We start from the raw sequence: 25,073 nt of genomic DNA on the forward strand, positions 1-25,073 counted from the left end.
AGAACATAATATAAAAACTATTGTTTTGTTCGTATAAGTTGGTACTTAGATTACATTTTGTGTTTTGAATTTTGATGTTTCATCTGTGGTTAGAAGTTTAGCTGAAGTGTATGCTGATTGGTGTTGTGAATTTAAGTCGATAATAAATTCTTCAATTTATTCGATTGAAATGTATTTTTCTTATATAATTTTTTTAAATAATTTTTACTAACATTTACTTTTAACTATTGTAAGTTATGAATCAAGCATGGGTGTAGTGAGTTATAATAAAAATAAATCTAGTTAAAGTGATGACATTAAAAAAAATTGTAAAAATGTCAACAAAATCTCAAATATCTACAGAATTAAGCGGTATGTGAAATTTAAAATGTTAAAATTGTGATTTTTATCACTGAAAGTACTATTTAGTCACACGCAATAAATATCTTCATATTAATTGGTTGATTTTTTTTTTTCTAGAGAGTATCAGCAATGTATTAGGGAAAAATGCCAAAATTCTCTATAAATCGCTTATTCGGATGGAATCAAGAGGTGATAAAGTAGATAATCGTGTTTTGGTGAGTCATTTAACCCGTATGATTAATTTTTAAATATTTGACCCATAAAAGTAAAACATATGTATAATCCAAAATCACCAATTATATTAAATTATAAATTTAGGTAAGAAAATAAACTATTTAATAATTTATTTTTATAAATTAGATTTATAAATTATAATCGTATCAATGAATATAAATTCTCAAAGTAAAATATACCAAAATTATCATTAATCAAAGATGATAATAGTTGATAATCTAAACCACTGTAAATGATCAATTTTCTGGACAATAGCATGAGTCACTTAGGTGTGTCTTGTAGTCTATGTATAGGCTGTTTATATGTGTATGTCCCTATGGAGCTTACACCCACAGTGAACAATCAGTGGTTAAATTGAGATAACAATAGTAATCTGTAATACTGCACTGACTACTAATCTATGAATACTATGTATGTGTTTATGTAATGATAATATCACCACCAAATAGACATCAATTGGTACACCTTTATGATGATATAAATAATCTTTTTTAAATCTATTAATATATAATTATATCATATTCCTATATTTTTTATTAATTATTTGAATTGATCCATATTTAAGTAAATAAGTAGGCATTTTACAGAGATAAAGTGTAATAGTACAGACAACCCAGATATATTTATTATATATTTGTTTCATTAACTTATTGTAATAATATGTTTTAGGTTGTTACTGCATTCAGGGTTTTCATAACAACAACAAAAGTGCCAACAAGGGTGAGTGTATCATTAAATTTTACTGGAATTATTTCTTAACTTATGACATTTATTCAAAAATAATAGTTCATTTAAGATTTAGTATAATATTTGTTTTTAAAGAAATAAATTTGTCATTAAGAGCTATTATGCCCATAAGCTTTTGGCTTGCAAATATTAACATAAAGACTGAATAATAATAAATAATTTATTAATAAAACAAAAACAGATAGCCCAGTGGTTAGAACATGTGCATCTTAACCAATGATTGCGGGTTCAAACCCGGGCAAGCACAACGGAATTTTCGTGTGTTTAATTTGTGTTTATAATTCATCTCGTGCTCAGTGGTGAAGGAAAATTTTGTGAGGAAACCTGCATGTGTCTAATTTCAACAAAATTCTGCCACAACCTGCATTGGAGCAGCGTGGTGAGTATGCTCCAACCCTTCTCAAAGTGAGAGGAGGCCTTAGCCCAGCAGTGGGAAATTTACAGGCTGTTACTATACTATAAAACAAATTAATTTATTTACTTATAGCTAGTGTCAATTGGGATAATATTAGGATTCTAACAAATATATCCAAATTTGTTTAGGTGCTTGAAAGTTATGGTTGAATAAAAAAATTCACATACATACATGAACCATGATAACATAACACTTTTTTGTGTATTACGAAAATTACTCTATAAATATTATACATATATTTACATTTAAAATATATTAAAACACTAAATACAAAGATATACCTATTAATACCTAAGATATTTTTTTAATTAATTAAAAAACAATATTTTAGAATCTTTTTAAATTTTATGATTTTAAAATATAAAAAAGACATCTAAAACTGTTTAAAATTTGCAAAAACCACATGGTCATTAAATTTATTGTTATAAAATAGTTATCTTTAATCTGTTATACACATCATTGCTTATTTAATAAACAATACACAAAAACATATATTATATAACAATACATTATTATAATCTCTTTATTGTATATTCTATAGCATAAACATAATAATGCTGTCATTTAATAAACAAAACTTGTTTATATTTTGATAATAGTACATCTTCCAGATTGACAATGGATTTCACTTAATGGAAATAGAAGCTTTAGAGAGTAAGAAGGCGAATCATTTGTCGATAACGCTAATCCACGAGCACAAACCAGTGTCGATCCTAATAGGTAAGTCATAGATTGTGACCATTGTTTGCTAATTTCGACCTTGACACGGAATAATGATTCATAATATATTTTTTTATTTTTTATTTGTAAATATAGAGAAAAGCCAAACAGACGACGTACAATAATGTTGATTTTTATAAAAGAAAGAAATGTCTTCTGCTAATTAATATGTAACATCTGTTTTAATAATAATTTAATAGTTTGTGTTCATTTGTTATCATGAATTCATTAATGAATTTTGATCGTAAGATTTGTTAAACTACATACTTTATGCTAATACGTTATTATAAAAGTAGGTTATCGTATGTACGATATAAGAAATGAAAACTAATGAACGTAATGAAATACTTGAGTAATAACTACGTGTCTTGACTTTCAGGCGAGGAGGGGACTTCCGAAGGCGTTATTAATGCTATTCACGCGCTGATTGCGGCATTTGATGACTTATTTCCTAATGTAGCTATGGAGGACATTGTTACAAAGGTTTGCTTAACACCTTATTATATATTCAATTTGTGTTTATTTTTAATTGGAAGCCGTAAATAACTGGAGTGTTTTTTATTAGCTTAATTAGTTCGTTAACTTCGCTTCCATTGTGGATATTTTAATTGACTAGTGTTCGTGTGGTCGGATTATAATTTTTTTTTTAATTTTCTTTGTACATATGTTAATTTGTATTTTTCGAACATATCCATTTCTATTTATATTTCCTGGTATTGAACCGTTTAGCCTTTACCTAATTAAATATAGATAATAACCATGTTAATAGGTTTTGTCAAATTCACTAAAATATAAGTTTTAAACTTTATATTCTATATCGCGGTCTATACCGCAACAATTCCTATAAACGAATCATCAAAAAAAGCAATAGTTGGGTCTTACAACGTAAAAAAATCGTGTATAATGCTCAAATTCGATCATGTTCCTAAGAATATACGGAAATTCCATTGCATCAGTTTTCGTCAATATACTTAGCTCTATAATAATTTTTTTTTTTTTTTTTAAATATTGGACAACATCACATACATTACTCTGATCCCAATATAAGTAGCTAAAGCACTTGTGTTATGGAAATCAGAAGTAACGACGGTACCACAAACACCCAGACCCAAGACAACATAGAAAAGTAATGAACTTTTTCTACATCGACTCGGCCGGGAATCGAACCCGGGACCTCGGAGTGGCGTACCCATGAAAACCGGTGTACACACTACTCGACCACGGAGGTCGTCAAAAATTCATTCCGTTACAACGCGAACGGTACAGAGATTATGGGACATTTTAAACTTTTCAAGCCAGACAAAAAGAAGAGCGACATTGTTTTGTAGAGATGTTAAAGAAGGTTCAATTTAACTTGTTGTTCATTACTTATATAAGTAAATTTATATATGGAAAATAAGCAATTTGTTTGATTCCACCTACAAAATAATTTTGTAGTGTAGTACAGAAGTTGAACGAGGATAATTAACGTTACCATTGCTTTAAAGTAATAATATAATTTGTTTCGCTAATCAGTACGAGTTGCAACAGCTTTTGTAATGTGCTACCTGCTAATTTATTACGAATTTCGTCATAAACATTGTAATGAAAAATATTTTTTTATTTTGGTCGCACGATGCTAGCCTTTATCAAGCATTCTTACATTCCTGTTATTTTCCTCAACTCGGTTCCATTTTTACTAACAATAGATTTTTTTTCTGTTCATCCTATTAATTATTTAGCATTTATATTTTTATGGTACTGTAATTATTTTTATTAACCTTATAAGGTTAAAGCGCCTCCATCTTTTTTCAAACAGTGAACCTTCTGCGCTATTGCTTCCAACTTTCCAATATAAGCTATTATATCTCTAGTTCCCTTAATTCTATTAAATTACTCATCTGAAACCACAAATATAGTTGCTCTTTCAGCAACAGTGTGTTATGAAAGATACGGATTTCATAGCGTAAGATTTTCTATCGATTAAAATCCCCCAAAACTAGTCGAATTGGCGATTATCTTCGACTGTATTTTCATTATAAATTACAAATGCGAAAGTAACTCTGTCTGTCTGTTGCTCTTTCACACCAAAAAATTCGGTATAAAGTAAGGGTTACAAAGGAAGGATAGGCTACTTTTTACGCCTAACCCCTAAAACGCGAGTGAACTATGAAAAATCAATTCATAGCATAAATCGGCCCAGGTGATTAACGATATGAAAATAATGTTGTCCGTTTATCTTATTGGTAATATTGTGTTGTTTTTTTTTTTAAATATATTAATTATATATACATGTAAATTTATGAATTTCAGGTAAATTTACCATTTCCACTGCAACCAGTAAGCGGTACTAGAAAACATTCCACGTGTGGTGATTTTTCGAATCAATATGCTGCCATGTGTGATCTCTGTCAGACACCCTTCAGGTAAATCTATCGAATATTCTAGAAACTTTTATATATTTATAATCCATGTAATGATAAAATTATTTTTTGTGTTATTACAGAGCCGAGGTTGCATGGGACATCGATACGATATACTTAGCGCACGATATAAGAATGCTTCATTTAAAAGATTTTGATCATTTGGATCAAAGGTATACCCATAATTTAATTGGATTTTTTTTTCTATATAAAATTCAAATTAGCTTAACATTAGATTAACCATTCAATGTTAAATTTTCAGTCATGTAATTAAATACCGATATAATATATAAATGCTGTAAGCGATTTTAATGTTGAATACTGTATATGGTAGGAAAAGAATCAATTTTTAAAACAACGATATCGGTTCGGCTCGCTACTCTTATATATTTTCAGAATTGTTTATCCCAGTAGCTATAACAAGCTTGTCATAAAAATATCATATTTGCATAAATAATTGCTCAACCGCTACACAAAGTAGGATAACATCATATTAATACTTCTATTTTGGAAACAGATTGACTCAACTTTTATAATAAATATATCTATGATCCCCTCACCTCGGTGGGGGTGCACAGGGACCTGATCCCGCTGGTGATGGCGCTGCAGCACAACACGTGGTTCGATGGCGTGTGCGGCGACGGCGTACGCGTGGGCGGCGAGGCGTGGGAGGCCGTGGCGCGGCTGCTGCGAGCCGCCGCGCCGCCGCCCCGGCAGCTGAGCTGGCGCGGCGCCGCGCTGCGCCACGACCACGCCGCGCGCCTCGGCCACGCGCTCGCCCGCGCGCGCCACCCGCCCGCCATGCACACCGTCGACCTCTCGCAGAACCACATCGAGGACAAGGGTGAGCGCGCCGGCGGACCAGTAGTATTCATATTTTTATCTTTAGGGTGCTGGTGAGGTTTAGTGAAACGAGTTCGAACCGCTCTAACGAAAGAATAACAGTACCTATTTGTTTTATTTACAAACAGAGTTAACTTTTTCTGGTCTACCGACGTATTGTGAAACTGACGCTGTAGTTTCGTGCGTTGATATCATATGAATCACGAGCAATGTCGTAGAACTACGCAACGCAATACATATGTCCGTTTTATCTCAATCGATTTAATTTAAACAATCTTTGGTTACTTTATTACATTTACTAAATTTCTTCGGCGAAAACTTTACAAATTATAAATCTGTTACGAGAGTTTAAAAAATTTAACAATTATTATTGTTCGCAGGAGCCATCAGTATGCTTACAGGGCTAGGGAACAACCCGGACGGGTTGAGGTACATAGCGCTGTCGCAGTGCGGACTGACCGGCAAGACGGTCTCCCACCTGGCGGTCATGCTCAACGACAGTCCGTGCCATCTCTCCACGCTCTCCCACTTGGATCTGTCGCACAATAACCTTAAGGACGATGTTCACGTGAGTTACTTATTTATTTAGTTCAGAAATCCCGTTTAATGGTGAATGCAAGCGATGTTAACGATTATAATAATAATTATGTTTGAAAATCTTCAATTATATCCTTTCTTTGTTTCAGAACTTATATAATTTTTTAGCTCAACCTAACGTATTAAAACATTTAAATTTGATAAATACGGAAACTACTTTGGAAAATGTAAGTATTGCTTATGAAATTTTTAGTTTTAAATTTTCAACCAAGCGCTACAATAATAAATTATAGTCTGCATTATATAATTTGCATATTAATAATGTTGAGCTAGTCTTATTTGAATAAAGGATATTGCTGATTGACAAAATGGTCCTTATATAGTTTATGAACATTTAAAACTAATTTGAATTGTTGACCTGACGGCACAACAATCTTGCAAATTGTTAAAGTGACCGGATGAGAACGATTAGGTTCAGGTTAGAGTTGGATTATATTTTGAACATGTTACATATTATTTTAACTTAAATTATATATATTTCAACAGAAAATGTCTAAGAAAATCACATAAGTATAAGTTTTACGGTGTTTGTGCTGGGGTAGTTTTGGTAGGTTTTAGCCCTAGGGTAGACGAATATGGCGACTGTCAATTATTTATCATTGATTGTACGAAAACTGATAAATTTATCCGTCACTGTCACTCAACGGTGACTTGTTAAATCGGGCATGACATTAAAATCAATTAATATTTACGGACAGCGTAGGTCACGGACAATAATTATTCCCTATCTTATTTTTGACTGTAATTACATCCAGCGTACTCGCACAGAAAGGGTACCCTATCTGGCGCACTGGCGGATATGTTTTGTTCATGCCGGTGCAATCTTTGGCGACTGAATCTCAGCGGTTCATATAATATACGAGTAACGAAAAATCCATGTTAAATGAGATTATAGGTCTATATGTATCTGTGAGACGTCTAGTGGTAGATGTTAATACCAGGGCTCCCGCTGACTCTGTCAGGCTTGGTGCGGCTAGGTATGACTCGACGTGAAGTGATAACGTCCACGGGCACGTGGTGGCCGGCGGTGTGCGCAGTACAGACGTGTTGTGTCAGATGTGGGGCGCGCTGCTGCGCGGCTGTGCGGCGCGGCTGGCGACGCTGCTGCTGGCGCGCAACCCGTGGTCGGCGGCGCGGCGCCCGCGCGACCCGCCGCCCTCCTTCCGGCAGTTCTTCACGGCCTGCCTCGCGCTCACGGACCTCGACTTCTCGTATTGCAAGATGCCTCCGGACGCGCTCAAGTACGCGTCGATTCTCATTTTCTCATATACTATAGTTTGTTCGCATCGAATATCTTCAATCGATGGAAAAACCCTGTTTGCATGTATATCTCTAGAAAGAGAAAAAATGTACCTATTCTGTGTAACTGCGATTCATTCTAGGTCGCATCAATATTTTATAGTGCGGCAAATGAACTGGAAGCATTGTTTCGATGCTTCGTGTACATGTCGTGGTGTGTCCCAGGAGCCTGCTGCTGGGGCTGGCGTGCAACGAGAGCGCGGCGGGCGTGAAGCTGAACCTGGCGGGCGTGCTGTCGTCGTCGCAGGCGGCGCACGTGCTGGAGTCGTGCGTGCACGGCGTGCGCTGTCTGCAGGCGCTCGACCTGTCCGATAACAGTGAGTGCGATTGTCTGGAAATTCGTCATATTAAATAAGTACAAGTTACTTGAAGCTATACTTTTTAAATACTGATAAATATTAATATATTATCTAATTTCCATTATGCATTAGAATCAGGGATGCATCGATACGCCTTTTTGCCGATACGATACCGATACTTTTAGAAAAATATTGGCGATACCGATACCGATACACTTATCGAATTTAAATAAAGGTAAAATAAATGTAAGTAGACATGTTGATTGATTGTTTTTATTTAAAAAAACATATTAAAATAAAACGTTCCAGACTTAGAATGTGAATATTGGTAATTAGGCTCAGTAATTAAGGTCCATCAATAAGAGTTAGTAACTAAAAAAACATTAATAAAATTTTTGTATCAAAAACAAAGTATTATCTCGTTTGCAACGAAAATGACAAAACAAGAGGCGCGCTTACATTACTTTTTTAAAACATGTAATTTACCGTTGTATCGGCCAGAAAAATATCGCCGATACCGATCGGAAAACCTGCTGTATCGCCGATATATCGATGTCGGTATCGGATGCATCCCTAATGAGAATATAAACAAATGCCTTCCCATTATTATAGCTTCGTAAATGTATTCAATAAATGTGAAACTTGCTTTATTTTACACCTGCTAATACTTTTGATTTATCAACAGGCATGGAATTCGAATTATCCGGAATAGTGAGGGCAATAGGAAAGAATCATTCGATAACACAATTATCTTTAAGCAAATTGACTGGAAAAAGGTCTTATGCACCACCGTTAATTCAGGTAAAATATAAACTCATCAATTAATAAAATGAATAAATTAATTAATTTGGGAATGAAATGATCGCCTCCAGGCTGTTTCAAATAACTAAAATATAATTATCATTGTACATGGAAAATGGTTAAAAATAAATATATATATATATATATCCCGCTGAGTTTCTTTCGCCGGTTCTTCTCAGGTCCGAGGTATTAAATTCCGAACCGGTGATAGATTTTTGACAATCAATAAGCAAGTGTAAACACATCTATATTGAATAAAGATTTTTGACTTTGACTTTGAAATATTATATATTATTTCGGGAATTCTGATTAACTTATTTTGCTTACAGGGCTTAGTTCACGTACTACAAGAACCTGATACAGCTTTGACAACATTAGATCTTAGCGATTGTAAACTTAAGGTAAAATCTATTCGGAATTTTTATCGTACTTTAACCAGGACTGAGTCATTTATTACACATACATTTTTAACCTATAGTTTAGTTTAATAATACATTGTTTTTCTTCATTATAGAGTGACCTGTACGGTCTACTGAACGCGTTGGGAGGCGCGCGGAGATTGCGCACGTTAGACGTGGGCGGCAACCTCGCGGGCGACGCCGGCGCGCGGCTGCTGGCCAAGGCGCTGCAGTGCAACTGCACGCTGCACACTCTGTACATAGACAGGAACGCGTTCAGTTTGCAAGGTCAAACCTCACCACCTCTTAGTCTAAATATACAAACTTAAAGACTCTCTAAATAATTTTATCATCGTATAAAATATTATATAAAACGCAACTACAGGATCGCCAAAAATGACGGCTTATTTCATTTTTGTAGTATATTAGAAATGTCACACATCCCAAGCTCGCTTCCTTTCAATAATAATTCGTGTGACGGCAATGCGCGGTCGTGTCGACGCGCGGTGCGCGGGCAGTAAGCGAGCGGTGTGCGCAGGTCTGACGGACATCGCGACGGCGCTGCGGCGCTCGGTGAGCGTGCGGCGCGTGGAGTTCCCCGGCTGCGACGCGGCGGCGGGCGGCCGCGGGGCCTCGGAGCGCGTCGCCACGCTGTGGCGCGACCTGCACGAGAGGTGCGCCCCGCCCTACCGCGCGACGGCGGCTGACCTGCCCCACCTAACGCACGCGCGCTTGCAGGCTGGCGACCAACGGCTCGTCGGGGCAGAGCGGGCGCGTGCGCGCGCTGGCGCTGGAGCGCGCGTGGGCGGGCGGCGAGGCGGCGGCGGCGCTGGCGGCACAGGCGGCGGCCGCGCTGCCCCCCCCGCCGCTGCCCGCCGCCACCGAGCGCGCCGCGGCCGCCGCGCACCACCTGCTGCACCAGTACCTCCAGGTAGGCGAGACTATTAATTCTTGTTTATTTGAGCCCTCTACTTTATTCAGTAAAGAGCAAAAAAACTCAAGCGTTTCCTGGCTATATATATTTGAGTATTTTTCTATTTCTCATAATTTCGGATTTGTCCATCCAGTTTTAAGATTCACCTATATACATTACCTATATTCGTTATCCATGACAGAATAATTCGACTGATGGTTCTTGTTTCCTATTATATTTATCTTAAATTTAATTTTCTTGTATAAAAACTTTGCCAGAGGTGTAGCGAAGTGTTTGCCGCTATGGGTGGCAACGGTGGCGGCAGTGAGCTCGTGACTTTGCAAGCCGTGCGCGATGCTATGGCGCCCTGCAACAACACTCTACAGGATTTGCTCAAGTAATGTTTAATAAAAGTTAATATTAATATATAATACAATTGAATACTTTCAGTCAAAACAAAAGAAATTGTTGAATATATCAAATAATTTTATTACTTTTTATTAATCAGGATTCCCTCAGTTATTTATTAAGGATTTTCATGTAAGGGGCGAGTTGATATAACATCATCAATCGACGTTTACTAACAATACACAATACATTTGTCGTGCAGCGAAGCGGTCGAGAGACTGGCGTTGTCAGCGTGCGAGAGTGTGGAGGGTGCGGAGAGCGATCGCGGCCCGGTCATCGACCCCGAGATGCCCGACCTGCTATCGCCGATCTCGCACTCCGGGGTGAGAGTCATAATACACTTGATCCATTATGGATCCACAGGAAGAAAATCAAGTCATTTGGGGTCATCCCATTACAGAATCTTTCTGGCAAAATATGTTTAACTAAAATTAAAACATTCAGTAAGTGTATACCTGGTGTTCACACTTTGTGTGTAAGATCACAAAATCTGATTGCAATTGCTGAATACATTAAATAACTATCCTCATCCAGACACAAAATACTTAGTTTAATACTTTACTTACTTTCATAATTTTGAACTCTATCCTTTTTGACTTTTCTAATATTTTCTTTAATTTTCATGCCATCACAGAAGTTGGATTATTTGAATTTGGTAAGAAATATATGGATTTTATTCATCAATGTACCAAAATATTTTTTTAAAGTTGGTCTAATATATTATTGACGCCTAATGGTCCGCCGATTATACCCTTGAAGCGTCATTGAATCCGTGAGGACTGACCGTGCGTCCCCGTAGGCCACGCCGCTGGGCTGCCGGCGCCGCGAGCGCGGGCGACGCGTGCGGCCCAAGTCCGTGGCCGAGCAGCAGCAGTGCAGCAGCAACGAGATGCTGTCCCTGCCACCGCTGCACGCCGAGGCCGCCGACGCGCTCGCCGAGCTGCCGGCGCACACGCTGCGGCACCTCGTCAAAGGTGTGGCAGAGATAAAGGCAGTTGTGTAAATGGCGAGACTTGTTCAAGCTCCTAGTTAGTACTTGCTCTTGTTAAATTATTCATTTTATTAACATTTTTACAGGTCGACCGAGAAGAGCAAAAACTAGAGCGCCGACGCGACCCGTTACCGATCAATCACAAGATATAGATGAGGGTATTATATTTTACTAATTAAACTCTGGCAGCTGTTACAATTACATTTAATACAACATAAAATGCTTTGATATGATAATCGACCTAAACTTCGTTACATTCCGTTACAGTCAATAAATTTTGTAGCATTATTGTACACATTGACAAAATGACAAAATATAAAAACAAGCTCTATAAAAAAAACTCTATCTTATCTAACTGATTATAAACACTACGTTTTGAATGTGTAAGGAATAAGTAAATATATTGAAGATATTTATTCGGTTGTAAAATGAATTAAACTCAAACCTGGTGGGAGATCGAGATATGAAAGCGTAGCGCCCGACAGGGCTGGACGAGTTCTGGCGCGCGTGCCGCACGCCGCCCGGCAGCGAGGAGGCGTCGTCGCTGTCGGCGCGCACGCCGCTGACGTCGCGCTCGCTGCACTCGCTGTCGTCGCTGGCGTCCGCCTCGCCCGCCTCGCCCGCCTCGCCGTCGCCGCTGCGCCACTCGCCCACGCTGCGCCGCGACGACACCATGTGCGTATCCACACCTTAATATCTATATGTAGACTCGCGATTAAGCCAGGCTTTGTCTGCGACCGCTCCTTGCATATAGATTATTGAGTTACTGTTATCGGTAACATTGAGAAATCATTTGTGCGCTCAAAATTATTTACAGGTACAGCGTAACATCTGGCGAAAGCACACCGGTTCTCCTAGAGTGTGGTAAGTTTTGTTATTATAATGACCGAAAACATTTTGCGTGTACTTATTGAGCAATACTGATTTATTCAATAATATGGGTTTTTAATTTAATAGAAGTGTCTCGATGCAAATCTTCGGACAACGTGGGCATTAAGGCGGCACCCACCACGCCACCACCATCGCGTTCATCTGATAATGTCAACACAATGGGTAAAAATCAAAAAGATATAAAAAATATTGTCTGTCTTGTGTGAAACTATGGCAAGTGTTCGTCCAACACAACTCGAAGTGTATTGTTGACACGGCTTATGTAATATTGTTTGACGCCTCCGAGTGTACTGAACCTGATGTAGTTCATACTAGCACATGAGCTTTGATGCTTTGTTTTAAATAGGCCTTGTTATGTATATATGGCCTGGTTATATTATTTAACATACATATATTGCATAAACAGCTTCAAATTTCAGTAAAATTAAAAAAAACTCACTGTAGATAGACAAAAATACGATGCACTATGGATTTGATCCACACAAGTACTTGCTCTAGATTAGTCTATGCATAAATATATTTTTCTTTTTTAAAAAGGTAATTAATTTATGTCAAACATTGGGTGCATCATGAAGATTATCAATTTTGGAAAATTCTATCATGAGTTATTTTGGAAAATTCTATCATGAGTTATTTATTTAAACACTTACATACAATTTTCTCTTTAATTACCACCTATATTTATATTAAATACACTGGTAAAAACAATGAAAAAACAGGGCTTGGTTTTTATAAAATGGTTTATGTTATTATCGATTTAAAATAACACCTGGCACTGCAATATACTTTAATAATATTATTTTCAAATGGAATGAAAGGAAACCTGCGCTCGGTGATAACAGGAGGGCTGATGTGAGCATAATCGAATCCGCTTGGCTAACCGCGTGTGTGACGCAGCGACTGGACGTATTCGTACACAGACACTATCGGACAGCAGACGCCGAGACATTGATATTGACATCGAATTGGTACGCATGAACCAATTCTCCTCCTCATTTCCGATGCGAAAGGCTAAGAGGTGCAGGACACTCCTCGGCGTCTGCTTTCCGATATAACCGGATTGCGCTTAACGAGTCACGGCGGCATCGGCGTGCGCGAGCGTGCGTGCGCCCGAGTGCGTGCGCGTGCGCGCGTGTGAGAGGTAACGTGTGGGTTGGTGGGCAGGCAACGGCTGCGCGCGCGGCGGCGGCAAGGCGCGGCCGTGGTCGGTGGCGGGCGGCAACGCCGACAGCGCCGCGCTCTGCACCACAGGTACCGAGCACCCGCAGCCTCGCTGTGCCGGTCGCACAGATTGTCGCACCGCTCCCACTTAGATGTTGCGAATGAACTATTCACTTTTTAAAAAATATCCAAATCACACAATTGCAACTCACGTGTGTGGAGATGACGTCGATGATTTCCTGATTCTTTTTTGTAAGTGAATAACAAAATTAAAACTAGGCCGCGTCTGGCGCGATGGTTAAATTTAATAATAAAATTATATTTAAAGGCTCAACAAAATGTTCGCATGGCAGTTATTTGTTGCTTAGAATATCGATTATTCGATTGACATGTTGTTTATAGTCCGTAATGAAAGTAAATGATACCGGATATAAAATGTAAGATGCATTGGCAATGAAAGTTTTCTCTAAGAGTACAATTTGAGTCGTCGTTTTGTTGAGCTAACGTTGTGGTGGTGGTCGACAGAGGGCGTGGAGGCGTGCGTGGGCGGCAGCATCGTGGGCATCACCCCCGGCGCCGCACTAACCAGTAACATTACACACGCTATCCCTTACTAGCTAGCGCAGCCCGCAGGCAGTGTCGTCCGCTTGTAGGTACGCTTGCCGCTTTCCATGTTCACTGTCTTATGTGTTTATTGTGTACCTGGATGGGTAAGGATCGTAGGGTTTTAAAAACTATTATTTTTTTATCATGCTTCATTTATTTTTTGCCTTTAAAATTCGAATGAAAGCAATTCTAAGTTCAATTTTCTTTCGCGCTTAGAAATAAATGCTGAGTTGTTCAATAGATAGCTCTTTGTTACATAAGGAAACGGAAACATGATAAAAAAAAACTTTTCTGAAGCATTTAACTCGCGATATTCGGGCTGGATTATGTTAACAAAATAACATATTATTTTAGCTAAGCAGAGCACTTCTGTAACCATTTATTCTATAACTAACTTATCAACTTAATTATATTTAATAAATGCATGATCTATCTAATTTGAAAATGTCTGTAACACCTGAAAGCAGTGGCGTTACATGATACATCCCTTAAAACACAAAAGTAGATAATGTTACTTATGCAACAAATTATGGATAAAAATAGTATATACAAGTACGTAGTATACATACGTTGCGTTCGAGGGGTGCAATGCAAAAACCAATGTACGCCACTGCCCAAAGCATGCTGTAAAAATTGTGTAATTGACAAAAATACGCGATTTACAATTTAGTTTTTAATTAGTGTTTTAGTCAAATCATTATCTTTAAGAATTTTACTGTATTAATGAGGGTTTCCTAAAGTTAATATGAATTTTGCAAAAGCAAAATATATAACTAGTCTGACAAAATCCTAAGACAAAACTATTATACTTTAAAATCATTGCGGTCAAATACCCAATGTCTTGTCACGTCATTGTATTGACTAAAGGAGTATTAAAGGTACTATTTATTTATTTTCTCCTAGAAATGGTTAAAATTTATTTTCCATAGGAGTAAATAACTTATTTTCATTAAAGCATGGTAATTTATAAGATTGGATTATATTTTTCAATTATTTCTCTTTTTTTTTTTAGAGAATCTGAATTAAACCATTTTACTGACATTTTTTTAAGTTATATATTTAACAATTTCAGGTTCAATGATGCGTGATCATCCTTTAACTCCTGGTGAGTAAGTTTTTAAATATTTTGAAAATTATACATTTACAGTAGAACCTCTGTTAGTCTTAATGTTTTAGGCTTCAAGGGTAAGGAGGAAATTTTTTTTCTAGTGATCGAGATTTTCGGCTTTTTGAGGTTCGACTAATAGATGAACTATAATGTATACGTATGAATACATATTATTTATTTATATTTTAATCTGTAGAAAAATATTATATTAAACTGACAACAATTCGATTTCCATTATCAAATCATGTTTCTTCTAATCTTCTCGTAGAAATCCACATTCACATCCACACGAACCCTTTGTAGGAATTAAATTAAATATGTACATATTATTTATTTGTTGAAGTAGTTACACCATCGATGTATCACTAAACACTTAAAATGAACAAATGATATAGGTATAGGTATGATATTCAAAGTGATTCGTTAGGGATTGCCACTCATTAGACAGATTTATCAAATAGTATTTAACTGAACCGATCGGAGTCCGGCCGGATAAAAATCACACCAGTTTGCAATCCCTAGATACGTCTTTAAAGGTGTATACAATTTTTTAATCAGACAACTCTTTTTTTTCATAAACGCTTGTCAAACCAGCTTGAATAAAAAATAAAATGATTTAAAGAGTGAATGCTCGGGAGCGAAGCACCAGAAATAAACTAATAATAATATTACCAATTTTGTTACAGAGGGCACAGAGGCCTGAACGAAGCACAAGTAAGTGTGATGAAGCTATCGTGATAAGCTGAGCAGGGTTAACAATGAATCGGACTTTATCTCTCATGCTCACTATTGTGCCAGTTAGAAGTTAGGCTCTAGTTACTCATTCATAGTCAAGATGACAACATACGCTGTGTTCTAAGACACCGTTTCGTTCTTTCAATACTGAATGTTTTATAGTATTTAATTCTGCTAATAATTAATAGTTGATACGGCATAATAATTCCAAGTAAATGCTAGGTAAGGTATTCGAACCCTATAATCGTTTTTTATTAACTGTGATGAGTTAGTATTATTTTGTAGCATATTATATACAATATTTTATCGTCTATGTTATATTCTCACTGCTTGTACTGAGCACACCATGTGATTATTTTAGTCTCGCAATCCTCGAGGGAAGTTATTATGGCCATTTTCCCTCGAATTATCTAGAACATTTATTTAAGGCAGATTATTATTGTTGTCATATCTTTTAAGTTATTCTTACGCATTTACACGCATGTTTAAGTCCTTATTTATCCTTATATTATATAAATCCTACACATCTAAGACATACATGGATTAAAAATTATAACTAATTGATATAAAATTTACATATATTCGAGAGGCTTGTTTTCAGCGATTTTACACGTTACTCGTACCGGTTCGAGTGCCATATACCGTTGTTTGATTATTTTCGTTGGCTACGTGATGAGGAAAAACTTCATTGCCGATAAATAACTAATTGGTCTTACTAGTCATATAAATAAAAGGCCTAAAGATTACGCACAACATGTTTTACAAATATTATATTGTAAGAATTACGAATAGTTCTGTTAAAAAAAATTCATGATGATATCTTCCAATTTTTACATTCCTTTATGTGTACAGATTAAGGCTCGACTATCTCTAAAATTGGTCAAGTGTGATTTTTTAAATAAAGTTCAAATGCGAGATAAATTTTAGACTATTACAGTTGCATTGTAAGGTTCAATTTTACGATACATTATAGTAAGTGTAGAGAACTCGCCCCATAACTTTTAAGTGTTCACTAGAGTAATTATAAAATCAATTATTATATTATTCATTTATCTTTTGAAAATAAGGCTGTATTTTATTGAATTTTCATGTACGTAAATTACTGATTGAAATTAGATGTATGATATTATACTATTATTAAATTATTTCATAGTATTTTTATATTCATTCCAATTATTCGGTTTTGTGTAGTTTTTTGGTACCAGACTGATTTTAGGTACTTTTATTTTATGGTGCAATTTATGTCTAGAGCGTTGTGATAATCTGTTTTAAATTACAATATAATATTATACAACATAAACTTTGTTTTGTTTTATCCTTCCTTCAAATATATTATAGAACTCCGGTGGATTTAAAATTATAAAAACAAAAATTTACTGTTATTAGTATTGTAATAGGTTTATTCTCTCTGCGTTAGACATTTTTTTTCACGCAATGGAATCCTTCAGAAAGGTACCCGGGCCCTCAGAGGGAAACCTGGTTATTGGCAGTAAGGCAATTGAGTGGTAATGGTAACTTTAATTAATCTTTTTAATGTGATCATTCAAAAATGTTTATATATAATAAGATTTTATATGTATAATTTTAGAATAGTCTCAATTAATAGGCCAACTCTTAAAATTTGATTCAGTAGAAAGGATATTTATATCATTGTTTATCCAATATTAATCATGTCTCGTTTTAATAATTTTCGTTGTTAAGGAAATGGTAGTATAATTAAATTAATTTTGACACAGCTGTGAAGTTAATGTGTTGAAATAAAAGGCATTATTGGACACATTCATGTATTTAACAAAAAAATATTTACAGTTATTGTGTTCTATATGAACAATCAAAAATTCGTTTTTTAACAAGAAAACGAACATCACATTTCCGTAGTACAAAAAAATATATAATTCAAACATATATTTTTTCTGCATAGTGTATCATAAAATAAATCCTGCAAAATACTTGATACTTTTAAATACTATGAAACTTTAAAGACTGACGAAACATTAAATATTGATATAATGACAACACGCTCCGCTTTTTTTTCAAAATTTAATCATTACAATTGCATAGCAATTTGAAGCATGTTTTTGAAAATTTGAATTAACATGGATTTAATTATAACAAAATGCATAGTCATATAAAATCAGAGTTTGATGGCATATACAACATTCAAATTTCAAAGAATAAAATATTTAATATATAAATAAATTTAAAGTTAAAATTATGTTTATAATTAAATTACCAAAATCAAAATGATTCTCTGAATTAATAGGAAACTATTTTTATAACTATTTTAATATAAAAATAAAACTTATTTATTACTTTCCTATATTCTATATCGAAGATTACGACTAAAGAGAATTTATGAAAATGTGTGAAGAATCTGAAAGATTTTAAAAAGGATTAATGTGTTACCTTAATTACCAGAGTATCTAGCGTTATAAATGTATAAATGACTATAATGGTATGGCTGACGCATCAAAATATTGTATTTTAACATGATTTTAAATAATAATTTAGGCGATTACATTAACAAAACTTAATTTACATTAGTAACGAAAACAAATTATATAACGATTACTTCTTTGGTGACAAATATGAGGATATTCATTTTTATAAATGAAATTATTTAATTCCATGTTCAATGCTGTTCATAGTACATATGTATGCCCACTATAAATAGTCTATTATTTGAAAGTGTTAAGAATATACATAGATCATAAAATTAAAAACCAAACAGAAGTGTCTGTATGTTTCAAAATTATTGTACATTTTATATGATAAAAAAAATAATACATTCGGACTAAAAATTTCAAAAGAAATTTTAATTTGTCAGCCATGCCATAATACAGTAATCATGAAGTTTAAGATGAACCATGACACATCATTATTAAATACTATTAACAGATTATATACTTAGGAATTGATTCAAAAGTATATAACAATTCAGTTTCCTTCAGTCAACTAACGACATATTTAATATGTATGTGTATACAAGTGACCAAAATTTATTCGACACTATTATAACAAGTTCAATATTCTACTGCAGTTTAAATACATGATTTTTTTAGGGCTTACAATATATTCAGGCCAACATTGTACACACAGTATCATATATCATTAGTTGTCACAAGGACACAAAACTAAATTGAAATACAATTTGAAAAGTAACTAAGACATCACACAGTAATGTTTAAGTTAATAATTTAATAAATGATTAGGAAATGCTTTTAGAACACAGTATGAATTTAGTTATTACAAGTTTTATTACAAATATACATATAACAGAATTTAAAAGAAATAAAATATTAATTGTAGGGACATTTGTATCACAATAATGATGAAAATCTGTCAGTCTGTGTCTGAATAATACTGAAACTACTGAATGAGTTTTTTTGGTAGTCCAGACTATTGACTACTTTTTAATCGAGTAATTGAAGGGCTTCCTCATTATTCTCTAAATCTACATTTAAAGTGAAACTTCACTTTTAATGGCGATTTAGGCAATACATGTAACTACATGTAAGTGTCAATTAAAAATCTTTTAACATTTCATTGAACAACAAGAGTAAAGAATATTTCAGTTTCAGACATTCCTTTGTAGATTATAAATCTCCTTCAGTCATAATTTATTAGACAGCCAATTTCGTAAAAAAAAATCTAATCATGAAATTATAAACAGACTGGATGTTTTTTTTTATAGACAATTTGTTACCAACCTGTTTAGTTGTGTGTTTATTTAAATATGACAAATATTACAATCTGGTTACATAAGCCAACTAACAAAATCTTTATAATATAAGATTTAAGCCAATCATGTTCTGTTATTTGTAAAAAGTGTATTTTTAGTAATATAAATTCACTCAAACAAATAAACTTCTTGATCTGTTAAGGAATATTTAGTTTTGCCATTAAATAATATTTCAGACTTGAAATGCGACCTGTCTTTCTTAAACTAGCTAAATATATAAAAAAAACCTTAGAAAATATCTTAAAATTAGAGATCACATTATCCACAAATTATTTTTTCATATTGAATAATATAGAGTAGTATAAATATGTATATTGTGTTGATTCCATATTTACAACGAATTTTATGAATAGATATTACAATATTTCAAATAAAGTGCCTCAATTGTATTTTTACATCTAGTCCCATCTAGATATAATCGCATATTTTGGTGCCTCACATTCGCCTTCACGATCAAGACGCTAATGTAATGACGGTTATCTGTTGCATGTCTGTGGTTTTTGTGATATACATATTCAGTTTTGTAGTTTAAAAGTCACTTATCATTTAATCGTAGCCTAACTAGTGATAACACTCACTCTTATTTGCTATGCACTTTCGAGTCAATACAGAAATATTTTCATAATAAAAATATTATCGCTAAACATGTAACACGTTAGCGCACACACCTGTGTTCAAAAATCATTAGTGGAGTTCAGCTGTATGCCGATTAATGAACTTCCTGGTGTCATTTATCGCACGCATCAGGCATTCGGCGGCACCTCTTTCTTTGGTTCTTCCATATTGCTTATATTCTTTACATCGTCTTTTGTGTCTTCAGCTAAAAATAAGACGCCATAGAATATATGAATAAGCTTTTCGTAGTACACAAGTTAATACCAATGATTAATTTAAGACTTTACATATTTTGTATGTTTGTTTACTTCTCAAATATGCATTGTTTGAGATCATTTTAGCCACATTCAACCCACAACGGGTAGTTTATGTGTCGAGGCACATAAATGGCATGGAGTATAAATGTTATATAGAGCCATGTTCAGCAAAGTAGGTAAGAGCTAACTCAACTCAACCTGTGGGTGTGTAAGAGACGATCGACTCGAGCGAGGGTAGTGTTAGGCAGTGAGGCGAAGGGGGTCAGGCGTACCTTTGGCGTCGTCCTTGGCGGGCGTGGCGTCCTTGTCGAGGCGCGGGCGCTTGCGCTGCGGCGCGCGGTACGAGCGGTTGTCGCGCCGCCCCTCGCCCTCGTCCTCGGAGTCCGACAGCTCGCCGTCGCCCGTTATACGTTTGTCCTGAACACGATGACACGTGTTATTTTTTATGGGTTTTTGACCATTTTAAGATAAAAAAACTAAATTCATTTACAAATCAATCAATATATAAAATTATACATTATATGCAGTTTAATAATTTGTTAATTGCCAGTATCTAGCATAAAAATCTATCGACTTTTGCAATAAATTAAAGAATTTGCTTTTTGGTCTAAAATAGAATGAAGGGTGAATAAAATTCTTAAAACTTAGAACTTAACCAATATTGTGAAGAGAATTATTATCTAGTTTTTGTTTATTAAATTAAATATAACTTCAACCATAAAAAAAAAGGAAGAAAGCATAAACTATATTTGTACATAATATAGTCTTGTTTCTGTGAATTTCTAAATAAAGTTTGTTCAATTTAAACTATGTCATAAAATTACTTAATATAAAATACCTTTTTTGTTAATAATAATATGACAGATACCTTTTCACTTTGGGGAAGTCTTTCATCTTTGTCAACCTTATCTTCATCTTCAGATTCATCATTCACAGCATCTTCTGGAATGGCTTGTACCTACAAAAATACATTTCTCATAATCTTTTAATTAAAGAACTTTGCTAAATAATTACAACATATACTATTTAATAAATGTTACAACTATTATTAGAAAACATTAGTATAATACATATTTCTAGTAAACAATATTTTATATACCTGTACTCCTGGTGCATGCGGTAACATCCGTAAATTTTCAAACAGTCTATTTTTAATTTTTTCTAAATATTCGGGTGTGTTTTGATTAGACATGTTACTTGGAGATATGTGTAGTTTGAAATCAGGTCCAAAGTATTCAAAGTAGTCATTGTAAGGCAATTCATTTGCTATTTCTACTCCAAGTGCAACTGAAGTCTCATAAGTCCAGCAGCGGGAAACGTTGCGGATTGTATATCTAAAATATGTTATTATATGCCTTAGTTACAGAATTTATCATGTCATCAATTTATCATTAACATAACAAAAAAAAACTTTGTACATACCCTCCGCCTCCAACAAGTAGGAAAGGAAGTCCAAATCTCTTCACCAGCTCTACACATCGTCCATGTCCACGAACAGTTAAATTGAAGCAACCCAATCGGTCACCTAATTCAAATAAATAATAACGTAAGAAATATCTTAAATAATAACCATTTTTACATAATATTAGATATAATTCGTAGTCTTTAGTATATTAATAGCTGTTGGGATGTTTAATGTGCTAACTGGTTAAATTTGTCTAGATTATTAACATAAATAGAACACTTTTAAATATACAATAAAAAAGTCTTTGAAAGTATGCAGTATTTTTTACCTGTTAGTGAATCTGCTCCACACTGCAACACTACTGCACTGGGCTGGAAAGTTTCCATGACCTTAGATATTATGGGCACAAAGATAGACTCATATGAATCATCATCCATTCCATCCCGTAGAGGTATGTTCACTGCATAGTATTTTCCTTTGCCAGCCCCAATGTCCCGTAGGTCACCTTTAAACATTCGTAGTTTAAGAAACATATTAAAATATACATGCATCATGTTTTTAAATTTAATGTTTTTCTAATGTTCTAATTTCTGTATTCTAAATACTTCCATATAAAGTTCAACTATGTCAAATCTCCATCCATGGAATTTTTCTAAAAAGGGGCACAACTTTTATTGCTTTACACATTAATTTATAAGTTTAAGTATATTTGTATGACTGTCTTTAATTAAAAAAAATTATAACATTAAGATTGTTGTTGGTTAATAGATAAAAGAATTTTTACTTTAACTTTTTGTCAACTCATTATTTCAATTACCTGTCCCTGGGAAATATTCTCCATACTTGTGAAATGAGACTGTCATAACTCTGTCTGTAGTGTAGAACGCCTCCTCCACACCGTCACCATGATGCACATCAATATCAATATATAAAACTCTTTGGTGGTATTTCAATAGTTCCAAAATTCCAAGAACAATGTCATTTACATAACAGAACCCTGATGCTTCTGATTTCTTAGCATGATGGAGTCCACCACCCCAATTGATACATATTTCTGAAGCCTGCAATGTTTTTTATGTAATATTAACAATATTATGACATTATTTTTATTTACATAAACTCAACAAATATTTCATACTAGTCATACCTGTTTATTTAATTTTACTGCAGCCGCTACCGAACCACCGGCTGAGAGCTGACAGAATTCATATAACCCATCAAATACAGGACAGTCCTCGCCAACATTAACTAAAAAAAGTTGAATATGGCTATTATTTGGAGAATAAACTTTTTTCTAAATTATAACTTTCAAAAGGCAAATAAGAAAAGAGTTATGCAAAGAAGATTTTTATTAACAGATTGATTTTTATTTTATATTATTGATAAGAGGTTGCATGAAATATATACTTACATCTTTGCATTTGTTTATTATATTCAGACATGTTGTCTGGTCTGATCGATCTTAGAAACCGAATATAATCATCTGAGTGGAACTTAGTCATTTCGTCAGCTGTAGCCTTATGTGGTCTCTAAAAATTAAAAAAGTTTTAATGTAAAACACAAAATTAATATTGACAAAATGTTTTTAATGTGATATACAATTTATTTGATCTATAATTGTGTCATAAATCAAATGATTAAATCTTTCTATATTTAGTTTCACCATAAAACAGTAATTATTGTTTGTTTACATATTTGTTTAAAGTAAATACTATTATTGTTTTTTTTTCTGTATTGAACACACGTTAAGTGTATTAAGATTAATATTAAGAATAATAGAAGTGAATTATTACAACCTAATAATAACTATTACGTGTGTAACAATAAAATAAATTTACAATAATTATTATACTTACATATATTTCCATCTTCCTATAAAGTCCATAATTTAAAAGCAAATTGTGAGTCATACGTATACGATGAGGTTTCATGGGATGGCCTTGCCCATAGTAATAATTTCCGATGTCACCTAAAATAACAATTCATTCATAATTTCAAAAACTTATTCACTTACCAATTTTAACTTCTTAAGAAAGTATTACTCAGTTCTTTTTAAAGCTTGACATATTGAAGTCTGTACTATATACAGTAAAATGAGAATAAATTCATATCCACCAATAGCGTTGCAGATTGAAGTACAGACGCTTCGAAATGATGCAAAGCACACCCTCGTAAAATAGTTAAGACGAACATGTCACAAAATGGCATACAAATTTATGAAGATATTCATCGAATTCAGTTAATAATGTAAGATAACCAACCAATATATTACAAAACTACATATTTAGTCAATAGCATACTGTAAATCGATATATTGGCGCGTAACAAACTTTGTAATACTTACTATCATAGTAATAGCACACTCTTTTTTTACTATGTGGTTGCATAGCCATTGCGTTAATTTTAACAAATTATTAATAAAATAGTCACTAAACTATGTTATTCTTTAATTTACACTATAAAATAAAACATGAAATAAGAACTTGAGATGCAAGCATTTACTTTCTTTGACTTGATCCACTAACTTCAGCAATCAAACACTTCATTCAAGTTCATTCGTATCTCGTTCAAAGCGGGTGAGCGATAAAAGTGTGGGGGTAAAACAGATTATAAAAGTACAGACATTGATGCGAGGCAATTGACGTGTCCAGAAATTAAGCAGTGTGATGAAAAATGTAATGTTATCATTTAGTGACTTTAGTCCTGAATCATTTCGATGCGTATTACTAGAAACATTTTTTTCATGTAGTAGTAGTAGTATATAATATCTAGGCCTGATTCAGAGAGAAATAATTTAGAGTGGTCATCTTAATAAAATATGGACTATATTGGGTACGAAATCATACATCACTGTGGTTTTGCGTTGCAGCGCAACGTCATTTTTAATTTCTATAGGTCAAATCTAAAGCTTATACATATTATTTTTAAGTGTGTTTTTTAGATTAAGATATAAAAATACATTTTATCTTGTGTATTTAATCGACAACGTTATCTTTGAAATAAAACATATAGCTTCTCCAGCTTCCTGTTACACAATTCCGTTCCATTTCGAAATCGAAATCAATCCCATGGATTGTCAGAAAGCGAGAGGATAAATGTTACATATAAAAAATCTGAATAAATTTATTCAGGATGATAGTTATA

At 34.2% G+C, this 25,073-nt stretch overlaps 2 protein-coding genes across 8 annotated transcripts; one reads left to right on the forward strand and one right to left on the reverse strand.

Moving 5' to 3' along the window:
• Positions 1–102: 102 nt before the first annotated feature.
• On the forward strand, positions 103–17,156 carry LOC125069140 (F-actin-uncapping protein LRRC16A). 7 transcript variants are annotated; one of them, XR_007119828.1, is made up of 29 exons: positions 103–351; positions 460–557; positions 1,246–1,296; positions 2,350–2,458; positions 2,838–2,941; positions 4,751–4,863; positions 4,944–5,033; positions 5,439–5,704; positions 6,084–6,271; positions 6,390–6,467; positions 7,357–7,541; positions 7,765–7,916; positions 8,584–8,699; positions 9,029–9,100; positions 9,214–9,385; positions 9,636–9,771; positions 9,836–10,028; positions 10,289–10,407; positions 10,621–10,741; positions 11,053–11,073; positions 11,218–11,392; positions 11,496–11,567; positions 11,895–12,084; positions 12,227–12,273; positions 12,367–12,462; positions 13,465–13,551; positions 13,987–14,114; positions 15,140–15,172; positions 15,862–17,156. XR_007119828.1 is itself a non-coding variant. In XM_047678522.1 (29 exons), exons 1-29 carry the CDS (start codon positions 291–293, stop codon positions 15,876–15,878), a joined length of 3,225 nt encoding a protein of 1,074 aa, XP_047534478.1. In that variant the 5' UTR covers positions 103–290; the 3' UTR covers positions 15,879–17,156. The 7 variants fall into 7 exon arrangements, 6 of the variants coding, with proteins under 6 accessions (XP_047534478.1, XP_047534481.1, XP_047534482.1 ...); XM_047678522.1 differs by having other exon boundaries at positions 13,987–14,049; XM_047678525.1 differs by lacking the exon at positions 13,987–14,114.
• A 530-nt stretch (positions 17,157–17,686) lies between these two features.
• Positions 17,687–24,480, reverse strand: LOC125069338 (histone deacetylase HDAC1). The gene is made up of 11 exons (XM_047678799.1): positions 24,274–24,480; positions 23,786–23,898; positions 23,341–23,458; positions 23,077–23,177; positions 22,747–22,990; positions 22,258–22,434; positions 21,947–22,049; positions 21,624–21,858; positions 21,393–21,482; positions 20,797–20,941; positions 17,687–20,472 (listed from the first exon to the last, which is right to left on the reverse strand). Exons 1-11 carry the CDS (start codon positions 24,320–24,322, stop codon positions 20,396–20,398), a joined length of 1,452 nt encoding a protein of 483 aa, XP_047534755.1. The 5' UTR covers positions 24,323–24,480; the 3' UTR covers positions 17,687–20,395.
• Positions 24,481–25,073: the final 593 nt, after the last annotated feature.

The sequence above is a fragment of the Vanessa atalanta genome, chromosome 15 (genome assembly GCF_905147765.1).
Source record: "Vanessa atalanta chromosome 15, ilVanAtal1.2, whole genome shotgun sequence".
NCBI classification, from domain to species: domain Eukaryota; kingdom Metazoa; phylum Arthropoda; class Insecta; order Lepidoptera; family Nymphalidae; genus Vanessa; species Vanessa atalanta.